The sequence below is a fragment of the Strigops habroptila genome, chromosome 3 (assembly GCF_004027225.2).
Source record: "Strigops habroptila isolate Jane chromosome 3, bStrHab1.2.pri, whole genome shotgun sequence".
Taxonomy (NCBI): domain Eukaryota; kingdom Metazoa; phylum Chordata; class Aves; order Psittaciformes; family Psittacidae; genus Strigops; species Strigops habroptila.
Window position 1 is genome coordinate 73,098,152 of NC_044279.2, and position 21,314 is coordinate 73,119,465.

General features: G+C 38.2%; 1 protein-coding gene across 4 annotated transcripts in view; it reads left to right on the forward strand.

The window, feature by feature from the left end:
- Positions 1 to 21,314, forward strand: part of RFX4 (regulatory factor X4) — a 93,200-nt gene that overhangs the window by 47,023 nt on the left and 24,863 nt on the right. For 3 of the 4 annotated variants that reach the window (XM_030480455.1, XM_030480458.1, XM_030480454.1), the window contains exons 6-13: positions 2,960 to 3,173; positions 4,011 to 4,088; positions 5,900 to 6,063; positions 8,406 to 8,506; positions 10,305 to 10,363; positions 11,854 to 11,998; positions 15,288 to 15,382; positions 16,096 to 16,213. In XM_030480455.1, coding sequence (XP_030336315.1) covers positions 2,960 to 3,173; positions 4,011 to 4,088; positions 5,900 to 6,063; positions 8,406 to 8,506; positions 10,305 to 10,363; positions 11,854 to 11,998; positions 15,288 to 15,382; positions 16,096 to 16,213 — 974 coding nt within the window. The remainder of the gene's footprint in view (positions 1 to 2,959; positions 3,174 to 4,010; positions 4,089 to 5,899; positions 6,064 to 8,405; positions 8,507 to 10,304; positions 10,364 to 11,853; positions 11,999 to 15,287; positions 15,383 to 16,095; positions 16,214 to 21,314) is intronic. The other variant, XM_030480457.1, reaches the window with a different exon arrangement.

Sequence of the window (21,314 nt, forward strand, 5' to 3'; positions counted from 1 at the left end):
GAGTCATTCTCATTTGATCCAATGAAAAGGATATATTGCATGAGAGGTATAAACACACACACACTACATGCACACTGTACTACTTCACAATAAATACACTTCTCGCTAGATGCAGCACAGCTGTAACTGAGCTCTGGTTTTGTTTTCAGGAACATCTAACTGCATTCCAACCAAGTGTTACGTAAAGAAATTACTTTAGACATTAACACTTCAGTCCCTTTATCACCAACTGTGGTGACCGATTGCTGCCAGTATGATTTTCATTCCACTTCCCTGCTACTGCCAAAGGAAATTTGGCCATAGAAGTGGTTAAGATTATCTGACTTCACACTGTTCTGCCTTCAGTCTTTTTATAGCACGGTTGCCTTGTAACATTACAAAGTTCAGAGCTACAATGGTGCTATACTCTTGGTCATCAGTTCTGAGGCTTTCTTTTTTTGCAGCTGGGTTTATTGCTGCAAGCATGCAGCTGTTCTCTATCGCACTGAGCTTAAAAACAGTTCCACCACAGGTGAGCCATGAGAACGTAGCTAAACATAAAAGCCAATTTATTTCTGTAGTGTATTTTGAAACTCTTCAATTATGTACACAAGAGGTTAGTTAAACTGATGGAAACTACATGTTGTGAAGGGAATTTTCTTTCTTTCTTTGAAGGAGTGCTGCAGATACCAGATCCATGACAGTGAAAAGCATTCCACTATTTACCACAAAAGTGATTGTGTTGTCTGCATGTTATTCTCCTACAGATCAAACTTTCAGGCCTTGTTTATTGAATTAAGTTGGGTTTTTTTCTGATAGAAATACAGAGAAGTGCTTGGAAAAGAATCTTTGTAAACTGCATCAGTGAGGTTTTGCCATTTGGGATGATAAAATTACTGAACAAGGAGAGTATCTGGAAAAAATGTTGGAGTTAATTTGGCTATTGCTGTCTATATGATTTTCAAGCTTCCCAGAAAGCACTTTTATGTAGTTTATTGCTGAGTGCAGTATACCAGAAATTAAATAATGTGCAGTGAATTTTACTACATTTTCCAGGATTTCATTCATTTTTTTTCTTGAACTGATTTAAGAGAAAACTTGATGAGAGACTGTTTAAATTATACAATAATCTGTTTAAATTATACAAAACTCTCAGTCCCTCTAGAACTTTTACAGTCCTGCAGTAATTTCCTTTCAGCTTCCCCTTCCCCAGACATACTGCGCAGGATGTATGCGAGCTTTATGGCTTTTATATGCAGTGCATGCATGACAGCTGCTAGAGACCAGACTGGGACTTGAACTGCAACGTGTAGTTGTTCAAGCTAGAACTTCTACAGGTGGTGTTATAACCCCAGTCTTAGCACAAATTTGCCATTAGCTATCTGTAACAGGTTAGGACCAATCTGGAGCCTGGTTTCTTCTGTGGAATACATGTTTTGAGCTAAGCCCTAACATGCAGATTTGGAGCTGATAGTGTGGCTTTCTAAGGTATAGAAGCTAGGAAATCCCATTCATACTATGTCAGCTTAATGTTTTAATAAATCTCACTTGGATTATTCAATACCATGTTCAAGACAGTTTTTATTTTTAATGGGCAATAAAGATCATCCTCATCATGGCGAGGGAGCCACGTACTAGAAGTTTGCTTCAACTCCCCAGGCCTCCTCTCAGTCCATCTGTTCTGGTAGACAAGATTAGGACTTCCAGCTCTTTGCCACCACTTTCTGCTGGAGATTATCACACACACTGATCTGTGGGTGAATGACTGGGAGTGAAAAAAAAGGAAAAAGTCACCTGAGTTAGTTTAAACTACTGTCACTTAGATGCTACTCTCTCACTAATTTAATTAGTGACCTTTGTAAAATCAGCTTTTTGTAAAATCAGAATTTTGCCTTAAAGCAAACTCAAGTTCATTCAAATGAACAGATCTGCTGGCAGCACTCTAAAATCAGTAACTGTCTGGGGAGTACAACAAACATCTGGAGATGGTAATTTATCCTACCACCACAGCGGCATCCAGAAGACAGTGTCTCATCATGGTATGATAGGCTTTTGATAGGCTGTAAGGAGAAAACTGGAAGATCATTGAAAATTCCCTCTAGGAAAGCAGGGTGAATCAAAAGTATATGAGCAATACAATCTTGTGGTGCATTTTGTAATCATTAAAAATTGTTGCTTTGTTGCAAGAGTTAGATTGGATAATCAGCACTTCTATTAACACCTATAATAAAGTTGTTATGGCACAGATTGTGCCATAAGGCCACCAATCCATTTTTATAGCACAGTCACACTCTGTAATTCCCGTTGCGGTCTGCACAGAGTTACAGTGTTGTGTAGTATCCCTTGCTGATCTAAAACCAGTCCTGATGTTAAGTTACGAAGCAAATAATTTGAACTATATGTTTCCTACCATTCATTGCATTCCAGAAAAAGCCTTTTTTTCCCCTTTCTCTTTTCACTGAAGTGTTTTCAATTTTTGAAACATTTCTAATCAACTCATTTGCAATAAAGACTCATGCTTTTCAGGGATCAAACCAGCCCTCCACAGTCTGAGAATCAGGGAGCTGAAATAACAGCAGAAGGGCCAGTCCAGAGGGTCTGTACCTCTGCTTATTGCTAAACTAAAGGAACAACTGCACAGCAGAGCTCTGCCAACAAGTAGCTTTAGGATGCTTCTTTTTTTAATAATAAGGAACAAAAAAGGCAAGTCCATTATTTTCCTGCCCTGCAACAGAATCAGCTTTATTAACTCTGAAGAGAGCTACTTTTACCAAAAGGAATGAAAAACGGAAGCCCAATATATTACCTCAGTGTTCTGCTATTGAATCAATGCTTATTAATAATGTATAAACTATTAAGCAGTCTGTTTTGCTGTAGAAATCATTGGCATTATCAGTTTCTCTTACCCCCTTTTTATTTATGTATTTATTTTTAATTTTCAAACAATCTGCTTTATAAAATATACACCTCTGTGTATCAGGTACCACTATTATGGAATTGCAGTGAAAGAAAACTCCCAGTATTATGATGTGATGTATTCTAAAAAAGGAGCAGCCTGGGTCAACGAAACAGGAAAAAAAGAAGTAACCAAACAGACAGTGGCGTATTCACCACGATCCAAACTGGGAACATTACTGCCAGAGTTTCCAAATGTCAAAGATCTAAATCTGCCAGCCAGTCTGCCAGAGGAGAAGGTAACAGTTTGGAAATCTTTTCTCAGCTTGTCTTGCGGTTTTTTTCCCTGCTCTGGATGAAAGCTTTATCTAAAATATAAAGACTTTAAATCAGAGTAAGTTTAATAATGCTTTGACTTTATTTATGGGGGACTTAATTACTTCATCTAATAGGAAGAAATGTCTTCCCTTAAAATAGGCAGCTGACATTATTAGCTGTACAATATTTCTAAAGTTCATGCACACTTATTTTTAAAGCTACATTACATACAGCAGGTGAGGTTTGACGGGAACTGTTTTTAAATATGTTATAGCTCTTTAATCTGCAAACACATTTGTCAAACTGAAAAACAGTTCTGATGCTTTTATGAGCAGAGAAGGGACCAAGTGCATTTCTTATCCATGTAGACTAGAAATTAAGAGAGTCCTATCTGCACATATGACAAAAGCGCTCTGGCTGCTCTTGGCTGAGCTTGCTAGTTTTCTGATGCTATTCACATGTGTAGTATCAATGTAAAGTGGACAAAAGAATAGGGTTTTATAGTTCTTTATGTCCTAATTAGGGCCACATTCTCGTCTTTGATCTCACTGAGGCTTTTTGCTCCTCTTATATTTGAAGAATCCCCATTGACATAGAAAAATCCATGAATTCAAAGGGAGAATTTACTTTTAAGAAGAAAACTCATCTTAAAGCTAATCTAACTAATCTAACTAGACTTTAACCGATTTCATTATTTTTGCAATTGTGCATAGGTAAGAAAAAACTTACTTTTTTGTTCTCTATATTCTGATAGTTTTAAAAGCAGATTTCTTAAAGTAGAATGATCTTTTGTGTGTCTCCCTCTCATTCTTTTTCAGGTTTCTACCTTTATTATGATGTATAGAACTCACTGTCAAAGAATACTAGACACTGTAATAAGAGCAAACTTTGATGAGGTATGGTTAGAAACTACAGTTGTAGTTTAATGATACATAAGGTATTAACAGATCTTTAAGCTTATTCTGAATGCGATATTACAAACTTACTTACAATTTTGTGGTGGAAGATCCTTTTCATGAGTAATGAACAATGGCTATACTTGAGTATAGAAAGTGACCAATAGTGTTAAAACTCACAACACTGTGCAAGTTAGAGGAATGAAAGCAATGAGAATGTTTTTGTCTCTTCACTCTCCAGCAGGATTAAGGTAGCAATATCCTCTTACAAGATGCTGGACAATCCAGTTCTTACAACTCAAGTATGTCCACCACCACTTTTCTAATCTTTGAGTTGGGACTGAGCTCTGTTTGAAGGAATCCTTCTGAGTGTTCAGCACAAACCCAGGGCAGGTGCCACAACCAAAATGGTGGTCTCTGCTGGTCTAGCAACAATGGTCCAGGGTGGTGGGATGCCTACAACATCCCAGATATCCCAGAAAGCCGTTCTGAAGTCTCTGATTGCTTAGTTGTACTGCAGTGCAGCTAGGAACACAAACACTGCTCAGCAGTTGATACTATCCATTAGAAATGGATAATGTTTGTATCTGCTACACATTTAACTGAATCTGAGAGTTTTCTGGCAGTGCGTGCAATTAGAGCTGAAAAATAAAACATTACTGGAATGCAATCAGTTTTATATTCCATGTGGAGAAGGCCTCCAGTTCAGGAAAACAAATCTGACTGTAGAGATGCTGAGGGCCTGATTCAAATATGATATCCAGCTCCCAGAAAAAAATCAAAGGAAATGAGTCTTTTGATTCTGCCTTCTGAACAACATTAAGAAATTCCCTGCATTTCTTCCTCTCAATGTTTAATTCTCACACTCTTTTTCCTTTAAAGCTGAGGCTATTTTAAGTCATTGTACCCAGTCTAGGTGTTTCCATGTAAGAAATAGATGACACATATTTAGGAAATGTTGCTGGATGAGTGTCAGAATACTTAACAGCGAGATGTTATATTTTATTAGGGAATGAGTCAGGATCTATGGCGGGGAAGGGGACAAGCAGCAACAATATATAAATGGCAAATATTCTTTACTGTACCTGGTCCGATTACTTATTTCAGCACAGATTGCGTGCAGAAGGTTATCATTTATGAATGCCAGTGTTCTGACTCCTCTAGAACTGACCATATCATTCACTGAGTAATTAGAAATAACCTTTATTTCCTAAATGAGAATTTTCAGAGGTATATTTTGCTGTTTCTGAAATCTCCTCCCCATTTTCTTTTTTGTCTCTCTCCATTCTTTCTCCTCTTTCCTTCATAATGGAGGAAAGAAGAAATCCAAAAGTGTAGTGTTTCTTTCCAAAATGAAGACAGAAAATGGTATATTTACCTCTGTAAGCCATGTGCTATCCTTCTCTCCCTCCCTACACCAAGCCCTAGATTGCATTCCTTTGTATACAGGGACAGAGAGCAAAGAGAGAGAAAAAGGCTTGACATGTGGAAGCCAAAGAGTTACACTCACCAGCCACTGATGGAAGGTAAAAATACGGTGGTTCTCATGGGTCTCTCTACTGTAGTAACACAAAGACACCCTGGCACCAACTCAGAGTGTCTTCTCGCCCTTTGGTTGGTTATCCCATTGTGTGCTGTGTTACAGTATAAGCCTGTCTAGTTAAGGAATATGCCTTGCCTGCATTGTACACCATCAGTCCACACCTGGGGCTGAAACAAATGCTATGTAAGCAGGATTGTTTAAAGAAAATGGTATTTGTGGCCTTTGATTATTCTAATTTAAACATCCCTGCTTCTTCTCGTGATTGCAGGTTCAAAGTTTTCTTCTGCACTTTTGGCAAGGGATGCCTCCTCATATGCTGCCCGTATTGGGTTCTTCAACTGTAGTGAATATAGTGGGAGTTTGTGATTCAATTCTGTACAAAGCAATTTCTGGAGTTTTGATGCCAACAGTACTACAAGCATTACCTGACAGGTCAGTACAGCTATCAGCACCGACCACGTTTACCTCAGCTGTCTTTGCTGTATGTCTTTTCTTCCAGAATGGCACCAGTTCTGAGAAATCTGCTTGCTGCCGCCAGTTTCCTGAGTTTAATTCACAAAGTCAATTCAAAGGGGTTGAAGATCTGATGTGTTCCTGAAGACAAATTCCAATTTTAACAAGACTTGTATTGTGAAAAACTAGTTAATTTTTGTCTGAGAAAGGACACCTCCTTCTTCTTGGTTTGTTAACATCAAATTAACAGTAACATCCCAACTTTCAGGGAATGTCAGAAGTCTGCAGGCTGCAGAGTGCCACACTGTCGTCTGAACACACTTTTCTGCTCCTCTGGGATAAAAACATAACAGTATTCTGAATTACAGTGACAAGAGGAGCTGGCCTGGCTGCTCCTTTTGTTAATACTCACATGCATATTTAGGCATTTCTCTCTGTATACATTCTTGGAACCCTATTGTTATTCTGTTTGCCAGGAGTATAAAACATGAACATCATGCTTGTAAAGTCTTGGACAAGCTGGTTTAATTTAAATACTATCCTATGAAGAACAGATGCACATTTATTTTAGGATCACTTTAATAATATTAGGAAGCATGTGCCTCTCTTGTTTCAAAGATAAATTCACTTTTTCAATCCATGTGGCAGATCTCAGCTGTTTTCTTCCTACCTAGAGCTCATGTGAGCCCAAGAATTCTTGTTTATATAGGTAAAGCAGGACAGAGATCAACATTTTATAGCAAAAAGTGTAATCACTGAGTGCAGTCAACCTGTTTTACCCTTTGGTTTCCTAATATGAGCATCAGGAAACTGATTTTTTTCTAAATACACGGGTATACCATTAGTATTATTTGACTGACGTGTTCCTGAGGTTGAGTAATTTATTAGGAATATTGCTCTAGGAGTTTCTTAATGGTGCTGTGTATTTGGCCCTCAAGATTTTAAAGGTGTCCCTAATCATGGTGAATGTTTTCAAGATGTTGTTCCACTCTCCTATGCTCACTGGCAGGCAAAGTATTTTTTTTTCCACAAGAAACCTGTTATAAGCGTGGGCTTTCCTTGATAAGACATGTACATTTTTACAAGCTTTGCACCTCACCCCCCCCCAAATCTATTGCACTGGAAGGATTAAACAGAACAGCAGTCCTTTTCTCAAGCTGCTTAGTTCTTTCATAGCAAATAAGGAGAGACTTGAGTGTGAATATAGACTTTTGTAATGCATATAAAGGGCCAGATTGTGGCTATTAAGCCATAGCCTGCACTGGAGGGGGTGAAGAAGGGTCTCATTGCAATGGAAGCTCCTGAAGTAAATCTTGCTGACTCAGCCAGAATCCTCTGAGGGTCTTCCTGGGAACAAATCTTGGCTGTCCAGAAAAGCTGCTTTTTAGTGGGTGCAGTAGTTATCATCCATCCCCTGTCCTCTTAAGGTGTCTGCATGGAGCAGAGCAGTCCTATGGCCATGTTTATTTTACTAGCTCTGTTCTCAGTGCAGTGTGTTAGGTGTACAAACAGAAAAAGCTGCCTGGCTGAGAGAGGCAAAGTTCCTTGCATCTTTCCTCTCTTGTTTGTGTGTCTCGAGTATTGCCACAGGCAGTGCGGCTCAGCCTGGCAAAACCAACTGTTAGGGTCCCCTGCACAACACCCTGCAACTGTTCCTGGACACTGTCATTTTATACTGAGCAATTCCAAGAGGAAGGGCAGAATGAGCAGCCTACCAAGTTTAGCAGGAAATGATGGAGCTGTCTGGACATGGTAGTAAGGGAGAAGAGAGAAATCTCACTTATCTGGAAAAGTTCCTGTCCTGTACAGAGCTAAGCAGGCAGGTCCTGTTCCACCCCTACTTCCCCTGTCTGTGTGGGCTTGGCCTGGAAATTCCTTCCCATATCACCCACTCACTGGCTCCAGCCTGCAGCATAGCTGGTCGTTCTTTCACTTGTACATCCCTGTGTACATCTGTATAAATGTGGGCACAGATGATCTGAAATCCAAAGCTTGATCTGTTGTCTTCTTTAAACAGTTGTGACTTTATGTTTTTGTGTTTGTACAGAGTGGGAATGATTTTATTTCAAGCTAAGAATACTGTTTGTAAGTATCAAAGCAATACAGAGAATTTCATTCTTTGTGAGGTTTCAAACATGATGATACCTTTTCCTTTTCCTGCAAATGTTTTCAGAAGTTTTTCTTCATGCCTACAAACCAAAATACGTCAGTAACTCTGCATAATAGTGAGTTGTAAATAATTGACTCACACTCTTCACATGTGCACAGATTTTGTAGCATAAAGCACAGAGTAAATATGGTCTGATGTAGTGGTTTTTCAGTTTGACGCAGGTGATCCGGAAGTTTGCAAAGCAACTGGATGAGTGGCTGAAAGTAGCTCTCCACGATTTACCAGAAAACCTACGAAATATCAAATTTGAATGTATGTATTATCCAGTCTTTTTCCTATTAACCTGGGATGTATATAGTGCTTATTGATTACAAATTAATTGGAAGTGAGACTAGTGTTCTTTTTGGAATTAAAACCTGTCAGCATTATAAATCTTGCATTCACTTACAGTCTCCACTTGTTCATGATAACCAATTTCATTTAGTGAAATGAGCCACTGCTCAGAAAGAGATGATTTGCTTTTTCTTTCTTGTGGATTCTGATAAGAAATTAATTTTGTTGGTAGTAAGTAAGCATTAGTGATGATATGAGGCAAGGAAAATTATTAAACAAACCTTTAGGCTAGCACAATTTGAATACAGCTTGAGGCCCTTACTGAAAAAAGTGCCAGAGTTAAAAATGAAGGAGATCAAATTACCCTGTCACCACAGGAAAGGGCACTAGTCCTTTTCAGACGTGCTTTGTAGATGCCTGCAGTGCACATCACCTATTGATAAAGCCTGCTTTATTTCACGGCTCTCAATTCTTTGCCTTTCATGAGCACTAAATTCCACACCACAAAGTTAAAGGGAAAAAAAAAAAAAACTAATTTAGGAGAAGGATTAACTATTTTGATCAGCGTGGAAAATTAGGTGTATATTTTACTGAGAACAGTCAGATTGTAAGTTGGAACAACTAATTTTAGCGGGTTTTTGCATTGTTTACCAATTTATTTTAAAAGTTACACGAAGTCAGAACTGAGAATATGCTTTATCACATCTCAAAAATATTGAGAATCTGCAACAGCAAAATCTTTTCCGATCTTATAGGGACAGAGGAAGAGATGGACTACACACTTTCTAGTCATTCTCCATCTGTATGCCTTAACTGCCTTAACTGCCTCTGTGTAGAGTACAGAGGGAAAACCTGCTCTGTGGCCACATCTAAGGCTTGTTTGGATAGATCTGCAACTCTTTGGTGACTTTAGTGTAAGGGAAAACTTGAGTGCATCTTACCTTTTACATGAGCCTTTGTTGCTTCTGCAATTGTTCCCTCCTCATCATAATTTGTGATAGTGTGGACAGCCAATGGAGGTACTGACAGGAGTAATTGCAAGCCTTGGTCATGTTTGCATTTCCCAAGTCAGAGGTTTCAGACAAAAGATGCACAGTATAACATTTTAAGTTCATTTTCCAAGTTTAGGAAATAATTTTAATACAAGGTCCTTGGAAAAAGCTAAAATAAGAGCAGACGATTGGCAAGTACGTCCCGGGCATCTTACCCCATAGCATATTAGTATGTCACGTAATCTCTTTCAGAAACTTTGGTCAAATTCCACCTGAAACTGTATCAGATATTAGCTCATCCTAGTCTAGTCAAAAGACTCCTCCAAACCTTGTTTGCATTAACACTTAGAGACCTTTTCTGATTTCCACACATAATGTATCTATCATTATTTTATGCCCACTTGTTCTTGCACCAACATTTTTCTTTCTATTAAATAGTTCTTTCTGGTCTTCAGTTCCTTTGTGTATCAAGAGAAAATTTGCTATGCTGAACAAGCAAAGCTCTTCCATTGTCCTCAACATTTCTCTTGTCACCTCATTATTCAGCATCTATAAATCATTGCTGTAATACGCCTCTGTAAAACTGATTGAACATCCAGATTTAAGGTTTTAGGTCAAGGTTTAAACTCAGTTAAATCTGAGCTATTTGAATGAACTTTATGTAGTCACAACTGTATATAAGAAATTAGATTTATTTTTCTGGTTGTTGTTTTAATTTAGTAATTTCAGAAGTAATTTTCTTTATTTAGCACAGTATGTAAATATGTATCTCTTCTTTCCTGCAGTGTCCAGAAGATTCTCACAAATACTCCGTCGTCAGACATCACTAAATCATCTCTGCCAAGTAAATATTTCAGTTACTCAAGTTTGCTGAAGGCCATTTTTACTGACTTTTCAAATAATTTTATGAATTGGTAGGCTGGACTTTACTCAAAGAGGAAGAGATCGTGTTAAGCAGTCTGTCTCCAGTATTTATTCTGACCACCTTTACAAAATCAAAGTAATCAACAAAAAATACTTTTCTAGACAACTGGCAATCCCTGATCATTAAATTCAGCAGGGTGCTTTTATGAAACAAAATTATTATTTGATTTGAAGAGATGGTTCTTTTCCAGGAAATAAATGAGAAACATTCCATTGATTTCAGAACAGGTAGTATTAGGCCAGTTGCAAAGTAAAAAAAGTTTCTATATGTCTGACAAGAAATTCCAAGGCTAATTGTATATTATAAATCATGCAAATTAGTAAAAACCAAAACAGTTGAACTATTGAGGTTTTAAACAGAAATAGTCTTGCAATCACAGCAAGTGAAGTGTTTGTTTTTCACCAGTTAGTTTAGATCACAATTACCTATCAAAAAATCATGAGGCCAAATTCTGTGTAGTATAAAAAGGGAAAGAATGTATTGAGTTAATGAACGTTTCACCCTTGTATTGGAGCAGATAGTTTGTTTTCTCTGTCACACTGAAAGTTCCACTTTTGTAAGTGTACCCAACACCCCAGGTTACCTCTGTGAGTGGTGAAGAAGCTGTGGGGGAAAAACACTCCTGCAAGGACTTCTTTGTAGATTTCTTCCTCCATTATTTTAATGGTGAAGGCAGTGATACCACTGCTACCTTTCTCCAAACATGGTGGATCATCACTGAGCTTTGGAAGTCCATAGGGATTCAGAGGAAATCAAGATACACAGACCATGACTGTCTTCATCAGACCTGGGATGAAACAGTCTACTTACATGAAGGAATCTTCAAATACATCATTTCCCTGGGGAGGCTGATAACCTTGGTGTGGGTTATCTTAACTGCTTAACTGTCCCAGTCCATCTTCCCCATTATTCACAGCAGACCCCCATCTTCACCAACCAAGAAGCAGATGTGATGTGGAAACAAATGAGCTTTAACCTTTTCATGTGGCTGAGGGAAGAATGGGAGTTTTCATAGTTTGGGAGAGGGGGAGGGTGCAAACCTGAGTGGGGTTTGGTTTTGGCTTGATTTTTCTTGTTGCTTGTCAGTTTTGAACTGAAGCTGGTGAAGAAGACCAGCACAGCTATTAGAGACTGAGAGTCTAGCAACAGCACCACCAGATTAGGGTTGTTCATCAGGGTTTGTGGTGGATGCAATCAAAATACTTGCACCTGATTTTAGTAGGCAAAATTACTTGGGAGTTCTCTGTGGTTAGAGGGTCTTGTAATGTCCATAAGACATCAAGTTGGTGGGTGGGGGTCCATGAGGAGAATCAGCTTAGTGAGCCTAGCTAAGGAAGCGTAAAAGGGGATAAAGTCTATTTTTAACCTAATAAACCATGAACTAATGAATAGATTGGATTGGATTACAGGCATCAAGAACAGTGATCCACAGTGCAGACATCACATTTCAAATGCTGGAAGACTGGAGGAATGTGGATCTGAATAGCATTACCAAACAAACCCTCTATACTATGGAGGACTCACGGGAGGAACACAGAAAACTCATCATACAATGTAAGAGCAGAACCCTCAGATAAAGCCAGGTGAACTTGGTTTCCTCCTGGAAACAAAGCTCAGTGAAAGTAACACTGTTTCTGCAGCCATTGGTTTGTTTTGAGCCTTAAGATAAATACAGATACTTCTCAAAGTGTAAGCCAAAGCCTTGTCAAGGTCTTATGTTTTGAGGCATAGATCTGGGCACTCTTCCATTAATTAGTTTTTTTTCTAGCATCCAGAACAGCCGATGGCACAAAACTCATACACAAATTCAGGAGGATTTTTTTTCTATAAACCTGAGCAAACTAAATCTATCAGTTAAACCATTGAACCTGATAAAGTCCAATCTCTCCTGCTGTAGAACTGCAGGAGAGTTGCCTTTTTAATGGCTTTGACAGTGTGTATTTGTAAATTTTATTTATGAAAAGGTCCATGTGTGTTTTCATAAACAAGGTCATTTCATGGAGTAAGCTTTCACCCTGAACTTGTATGATTAAGCAGAAGTCCCATATCAAGCAAGCTCACTGGCTGATTTAGAGTCTGCCTAGTAAAGGGAAGGACGTGAACTGAAAAGTGACTTTGGAGATGTTGGCGAATTGGTTTTAGGGTCAAAGATCTTTTGCAAATTTAAAGTTTAAATTGCACTGTCCAGCAAGTGTCCAGAGTTGTAAGCTTAGGTGTAACCCTAAGCACGCTGAGTTTGTCTCTCTGAGGCACCAGAGTTGACCAGCTTTGTCTTTAGCATTGTTCATAACCTCACTTCCCTGTATTGCCATCTCTCACTTGAGGAAGACCAGCCATCTTTTATCCAGAACCAGCCCTAATGGGGAGCAACACAGGCAACCACTTGTGGCAGCCCTCAGAGTGTAGGTTTGCTAGTAAGGTTACACTTTCTGTGAGTGGCTGGGAAGAGGAGGGGTGACACCTTCACATGTACACTGGACCCTGCCAGGTTGACTTTGACACTTATCCCACTATGCTAACACTAGAAATATTCTCCCCAGTTTAGGGACTGGCCTCGTATTCTCTGTTACCTCTGTTTTCCAGCAAGAGGTATTTGGTACTCTTTCCTCTCATTCTTAACCCTTGATTCATTTTCTAATGTGGCTTTCTCCCCTTTAGAGGAGATGGAATCTTAATGTGGCAACAGGTAGCATATAGTAAGACTGGAGTCCAGAAGCTGGGTGCATCCTTCAGTCATCTTATGTTTTCAATATCTACCCAACTACCCAACATCCTCCTGCTGGCAAAAGAGTTCTTAAAGCTAACATCCTTAGCAGCAGCAACAGTTTTCACTCTTGTTCAGAAAATACTTATTGTTTAGGAAAGCTTTTTGTATATGTATGTGCTAACTACTTAAATACAAAATAAGTGTAATAAAATCTAATGGAATTTTCCTGAATGCTAATGGATTTGAATATCTTTTGGTCTATTTGCCTGTGTGGTCCAATAAGCAATTGCTTAGAAATGGTAACCTAATATGAATGTTCATCATGAGATGGGATTCCACTGAGGTGTGCAGATATACAGAGAGATTATTCTAGAACTTAGATGATGGGTTTTTTCTCCTTTGATGTTTATTCTACTTGGCCAAAGATCTTTCAAAAGATCATATTTTGTATGACCCATATGACATGTAGTTAAGGGCTGCTTTCACATTCTTGGTATTAATAATCATGAAAGTACACTTTCTAGCTACTGTAACTGGAAAACCAAAATAATTGTTTATAAGCCTACAAGCAAGCTTTGAGAGAAACAGAGAAAAATCACTGGGTATAGGAGAACCTCTTTCCTGCTCTGCTACGGTAGATGTCTCTGACATGGTTTCTTCTTTCCTCCCTCTTTCTCAGATCCTGTTGAGGCACTTTAAACAGTCACTAAAAGCTAAGCAGTTACTTTTCCCAGATTGCACATAGTTGCATTGCTCCAGCAGCAAAGCAGGCAACTGAATTGTTTTTCCACTCTTGCTCCCTTCTTTGCACAGCATATGAATTACTTAATTTGTTGTATCAGGCAGGGTTTTTTCCCAGCTAAATATTCAGGTATGGAGACAAAATTTAGATTTCTCTGTGATTCTGTTCTGAATAAAGGGAGGTTGCCCATTCAGTAAAACAATGAAACAAGATAAGGATGGCTCAAACATCATTATTTCCCTTCTTCCCCAGCTAATGTTTCTGGCATCCAGCCTTTTTGCAAGCCTAAGTTAACAAAATTATAGTCAGGTGTGAAGCAAATGCATTCCTGCTCATCTTGCTGATCCAACTTAGAGACCAGGGAGCTTGTTCTTTTCATTATTGTCAGCTTCTATGGCTCACTTCTCCAGCTATTATCTCTAAACTTTGCCTTCTCTACCTCTCTCACTATCTTTCCTATGGTGGGAAATTCCTTCCCCCTGTTATTTATAACTAAACATAAATGGAAATGCATAGCACATTGAGATCATCCTGTAACACAGCAGGTAGAAAGTATCTTTCTTCTTGACTTGCTGGGTCTTCTATCTTAGCTGAATTGAAGAATAATTTCTTAAGGTGTCAAAGCACATGAATCTTTGTCTTCCAGCCATTGATTCTCATAAATAAACTAGAGACCTGCAGTTTTAAGAGCTGCAGTTTAATTACTTGGTTGTTTTAACCTTCTATATTTAAATACAAGTACGTATACTTGGGAGAGTTTTAAAAGTATACAGGTTGCTTTTTGAAACATTTCTTGATAAATTAAGTATTGCACTTATGCATTGGTAGCAATTTGTTTTGAAGAAGTAGAAGTTTATGGAAATTCTTTGTGCGTGTGTGTCTGGCGTTGCAAATAGATGATTTGTGGCAGTTAAATCATGTTTTTGCAACTAAAGCATTATACAGATGAGAACCCTATCAACAATACTCATCCACTTGGTGCTTAGAAGATTCTTTATGCATTTCTAAATCAATTTCATGCATGACCTTTTTTCACCACCAGGGTCAAGGCCTAGCTTCGCACTCTTCGTAGAGAACACCATAAACGTTTCACTTCCGGGCACACTGGACAGCTGAAGCTTAAATCAAAAGCTTAACTTTAAACAGTAGGTTGTGATTTGCTCACATTAAAATACCACTTCCAATGACTCTATCACTTTCAGTAGAAACAAGATAAAAGACCAAGCAAACTTACTGGGTCAGCACCAAGAAAGATGTATTTGTTGTAGCTGAGCAATGTATCATGAAAAGCACAGCAAACTTGTGATGTTACCAGCAGCTTTTTGTGTTTTGTTTCTCTTTTGTTCAAAATGGAATCCAAGTACTGAGGTGGGCTATATTTTTTTGTCCGCCAGTGTATCAGGAGTTTGATCACCTTCTGGAGGAACAGTCCCCCATTGAGTCGTACATCGAGTGGCTGGATTCCATGGTGGACAGATGTGTTGTAAAGGTTGGTACGCAGGAGTAAGGACCTGAATCACTTATGTGCATTATGAGCTTTATACAGGTCATAGATTTTTAGCAAAAACAGAAGGGGGGGGGGGGGGGAAGCTAGGCGTTGGTAATAAACTGGACTAAAGCAGCAGTGGGTAACATCTCACCAGTTTTCATGGAGAACTGCTCACATTCAGGATTCTGCTTTATTCTGTCTTGTCTATTCTATCCCAAAAGATGAGCTGATGCCTCATGTGTGATTTCTGGAAAGTATTTTTCATAGTAAAATGAATATGTGAATTCATGAAAATAAAACCATGGAGGAACAAAAAATTTATATTCAACAGTAAACTTTAATTGCAATATTAATATAAATTTTCAGTGTGGATCAAGCATTCTTGATTCTAAATTGCTTCCTTGACTAGGAAGCAAGAATGAACATAAGAGTAACTAAGTTAAGATGAAGGTCAGAGCAATTTTTTGGCAGTTCCTTCAGTCCTGGTGTTGAATAATACTTTATGATTTCCTCTTTCTGAAGGTAGTATATGGTTACAAGATGTTGTTCTGTCTAAGGTTGTTTTGATTTGTTTTTTAGTTTGTAGTTTAATACAAAGATAACGGTAAATAGTTCTTCAGTATAAAAAAGAAGATGGATATGTGCATCATTTGTCTGCATTAGGAGGTAGAAATAAAAGTTTCTCCTTGACAGATATATCTGTTTTCTTGCAGGTAGCTGCCAAGAGACAAGGCTCTTTGAAGAAAGTAGCTCAGCAGTTCCTCCTGATGTGGTCCTGTTTTGGCACTCGCGTGATTCGGGACATGACTTTGCACAGTGCACCCAGCTTTGGTACCTTGATTTTGCTGTAATAATTGCATGCCACAGTCAAAAAAAAACCAACAAAAAAATACCTTCATCCTGGCTTGTAACATACAGTTTAAGTAAAAACATAACTGGTTTCACGTGTCCAAGGCTCTATTTAGAAAAAGAACTGCAGCTACTTACATTTGGAAATAATGCTCAGACAGGTGTCTGTCTTCAAGATCTAGCCAGGGGAGCTGAAAACATTTCTTTTGTTTGTTGTTAGGTAGTAGCTGGAGTTATTAGCCACAGGTTAGTAGGAGGAGTCTATTACCAGAGCATTCTCTAATGCACTTCAGTTCAAAGTAAGCCTGGTTACCCAATCTGCTCTGGCCACGTGTTATGCTAAGAGAGATGCCTTTGCCCTGAAGTGGATGAAAAGCTCTTCAGTGAACCACTTCACCAGCTGTGCTTTTAAAGGACATATCATTTTAAACTAGTATTTGCAAAATAAGTGTGTTTCTGTACCCTAGGCAGATTCTCTTCCACTCTATTAGAATTCAGTCAGGGCGGAAAAACAGACTTTTACTTTTTAAATTAAAAAGCATGTTGCTTATTTCACAGTTTCAAAAAGGGCTTTGTCTTGAATCCTGGGATACAAACAGTTCAGATTAAAATCAGTTAAAAACAGGAATGATTGAAAATGGATGGCTGTGTCATGAGTGTGAGTATTTGCAATCACCTGGGACTAGATTTTGAATGAGGGATGGTTTTTATAAATGTACATTTGTCCCAATATGTTAGTAGAAGATTAATAATGAATGAATTTATGAAGGCACTGCATTGAACAACTGCAAGGTTTTCTGCCAGATGAGTTTTGATGTCCTTTACACTTATAGAAACATCTAATAGCATAAATTCAGATGCTAGCAGAGATAGGCACAATATTATCTGTATTTATGTTTTAATCTGAAATTACTTTTGTTGGCTTCCCACTGTAAAGAGTTTTCCAAGCAGGTATTAGTGAGTAACCCTTAGACATCAGGATACTGAGTGTTCCCAAGATGGTCACGATTTCCATCTGCTAACTTGTGCTTTCAGTACTAGTATCCTGGCCACGTCTAATTTTCACCTCCTCTAGGACTCATTTACTCCTTGAGTCACTGCAGCTTTTCTTTTGTTGATGGCATAAAAGTAGGTGGTAAGGCTTAACAGTATACTTTCCCTCAGTGTCCCAAAACCCCTTTGCACGAGTGTTGAACAAATAATGAATGTTGTTTTATGGCACTTCGGGTTGCTACACTTCTATCTGCAGACATAACCCCAACCTGTGAAACACAGTGCTACTCAACAAATGAAAACACATCTTACATTAGTGCTGTGTTGAGGTTACACATTATAAGTCATGAAATGCTGACATTAAACTGCCCCTAAGGATACATTATTGCTATTGAATTGCACATTACAGCATTGTTTTTATTCCTGTTCAGGAGATGTTTGTAATCTAATCAAACGTTCTCCGTTTCAGAGCATCTATCACCAAAACATCTTTAATCAAACAGGGATTCCCCAAATAGTTATTAGACCACCAGTTGTCTGGATGGTCTGTACCGTGATCCTCAGCTGTGATTTCTTATTAATGGAAACATTTATGAACTTGCCATATAGAGAGTAAATGAGAAGATTAAGAATTATTTGTTGGTTTGAGTTTGGAAACCGCTACAATATGATAGGTCAGATCTACCAAAATAGCTTACCTATTGCGTCTTATAAATTTGATTCTTGAATTTCTCATTTTTGAGAACTTTAACTGCTCAGCTAAGTTTGTAGGATTTGTGTGGGTATTTTTCCTTTTTAGTTCACTAGGTATAGCTGTGTGTATAACTGCATGAGTCTCCTTCTCATATGGACCCACACCTTTGGACATGAATTTGATATTTTTATATATAACCTATAAAACAGGTTATGTAGGGAAATATATAACAAGGAAATTATGTGCTGGTCATAGCTGATATATTTTTCATAGGTATGTGCTGTTATAATTAGAACTGGATCAATAACTGTTTTTCAATTGGGTAGGCAAAGCAAGAGTTCAAAAAAAATCACCATGTTCAGCATGAAGCTGAGACAGTTTGGGATTTTAATCAAATTCAGAAACCTTTATTTTTAAAAAAGTAAAATCAAAGAGAATTCTTTTTCATCTATATGCCACATTCTGGTGCATAGATGACAGCTGCCAGCCTCAGCAGTCTTGAAGCAGTGTTGATCACTGTCAGAACAAGACCTCTAACCAAAGGGCTAGAGGATTTGTCCTGTGGGAGAGTTTTCTCATCTTTTCTGTTGAAACTATTTCACTGTGTGCAAATCACGTAACCATTTGTTGAGCTGCAGAGGTCTGCAGCCTACTAGGTGAGCTCTTTCCTGGGAGATGAAAAGACAGGTGTCAGTTCAGTCCCTGTTCTAACCCTTATTTATACAGGGTGCAGTTTTCCCTGCTCAGGTGTAGTGCCAGTGGAGGTAGGGAAGAGATCTGAGCCTTCATGTTTTCAAAGGGGAGAATGATACCAAAACTATATCCTCATCCTATCCAGCAGAAGCCTGGGCTATCCCTACCTTCTTTCCCCAAAGAGTTATTTAGACATGGACACAAATTTATAATAATTTGTATTAATGATGCTACTCTTTCACTGCAAGGACATTTGACATATTGTTCAGGAATTAGAGTTGTGCAAGTTCCAAAAGAGTAACTCCTGAACATAAACAGCTCAGACCTAGATGGCAAAAACTCTTCTGTGCTTAACATAGTTCCTTCTAGCTTTTCAGCTAGAAGTGAGCATTTAAGTGAACTCTATGGAGAGAAAGAAAGACTGGTTTACTATTCTAAATATTTACATCTATGTACCTTTGTTCTTAACTTAGATAAAAAATTTTGCACTTTTACTGCATTTGAGACTGTTTCAGTGGACTCATTTTTAATTATTTTTTCCACTTCTAGCAATATAGAGACTCAAATGCTCACAGTGTGATTTTTTTTTTTAAAGTAAAATAACATGTTAAATAATGGAATCTTTACTATATACAGGACAGTATACTTTTACCTTTGAAATACATAATACAGAAATCTGATTGGAGGAAGATGGAATAGTGGGTACTGGGCTGGCTGGCACAGGGATTTGATCCTGCAAAGTTTTTAAGCATGTGGCATGGGCAGGTTGAAAAAATCCCTGGCAGAAAAAAAGTTCCTCTCTCTCTTGCTTGCCCCGCCTTTTTCTCTCTGCCTTCCTGCCTCCTTCCCTCCCTCCTTCCTGTCTGCATATCAAAGGCACAGTTGGTGGCAGTGTTTGGGTAATGCATCCAGTGTATAAAGTAACTAATTGGTAATAGAAGCTCCATGACTTTCTCCAGATCTGGAAACCTCACTGTTGTTTTGCTACTTACGTGTAATTGCTGTATCTGTTAATAGCTGCTGATACTTACTGTATGTTAGCTGGGTAATTATTGCCATGATTTCTCTTAACTCCTGAAAATTAGAGTCAAATGCTATTTATTATTGTAACTACAGTCTCTTGAATGACTTCTTACCTTTTCCTAAAGAAGTGTATGGTTTGCCTGCCACAGCTGGATACATTTCAGTACTTAAAAATATACTTGAAAGGACCAAAGAGTTTCATGTGAAAAACATGCAAATGCAGACTAAATTCTTGTACATCGTGCTGAAAAGGTATTCACTGTGTAGCTGAAATGTGTGCCCTGATACTGGTTTCACGCTATAGCTTACATTTCATTCCACTCAAAAATGTAAGAATATTGTATTCATTCAGTACCAACAACTTGTTTGTCTAGTGCCTTTCACACAAATTCTGGGCTCAAAAACTCTATGCAGTGTTTAAAAATACACAGTGGGAGAAATAATAGGAGAGGAAGAGAGAAATTCAAAAGAATGACATGGGCACTGGAGTGTTTTTAAATGCTGTATTCAGTATTGCCAACCCCAAGTCTTCAAAATAAAGCAGTAGAACCCCCAAAAGCAAAGACTTTTTTTAAAATAGCAAATCTTGGTTTCTTGTTATTTGCTTGTTAGCATTCAGTGTTCAGGCTTCGCACTTCCAAATATTTTTATGAAACTACAAGCAACTTTCCTTAATTTTTTTTAAATTTTTTTTTTAACTAAAGCTGAGCAAGGAGTTTGATCAGAAACACCAAATACCCTGAGCTTTATACTACTACATTAAGTTTGCTAGCGTTTATGCCTCTTTTTCTTACCTCACAAATACTTATCAGTAGTAACGCGCTAAAGTCAATAGAAACTTCCCACTGAAAAACTGTAGTCAGAAGAAGAGCAAGAAATTTGTGGAGATTCTTGGTAATCTAGGTTTCCACTGGGGAAATCCAAGGTTGGTAACAGGGTGATCAGCCAGGTCTGCTGTTTATTATACTGCTAAATTGAATTGAATTCTGTGCAGTAGTTAAGATCTCCACTATTTACCCTTGAAAGGCTGGGGAAACTTTTACCATTTTGATTTGCATAGACATGTGAAACAAATGAAAAATTCAGTGCTTCAGGTTCACCAACAGCCAAAGATTTCCTCCCCGTAGCAAAGGTGTTGCAATTACGTATGTCCTTTCTCTGTGCTGCCTTGCCCAAGAACACAAAGGCACATGTTAACCTCCCAGTGTGTCCGCTCAGCTCGTATCAGTGACAATAGAAGCCGTGCAGGCATGAAGTGAGAGAATGAAACACAAAGACCATCCGGGTCACAAAGAAAAAGAATGTGCTCAGAGTCACTTTGAAAGCTGAACTGCCGGCTAGAACTGTATAAGGATATAGGCTCTTTCAAACCACTTCTTCTGCCCTTCGACAGTATGTTTGAGTACAGAAGTTGGAGTAGGGGTAGTTATACTTCCTTGTGACAAAAACTAGTATCCCAAGATAAACCTAATTCTCCTGCGAAGGAACTGATCATAATGAAATTTGATTGAATTTGAAATTGTTGTACCTTTTTCCCATGGAAGCATTTTTTCTCAAACTGTAGTAATGGAATTTTAAAAGGAACACATCTGAATTTATTTTTTTTTTTTTTTGGTCTGGCAGTAGTTGATCTCTGTTTCCCTCTCAGCTGACGATCTTTCTCTGATTTAAGCTAGCTGC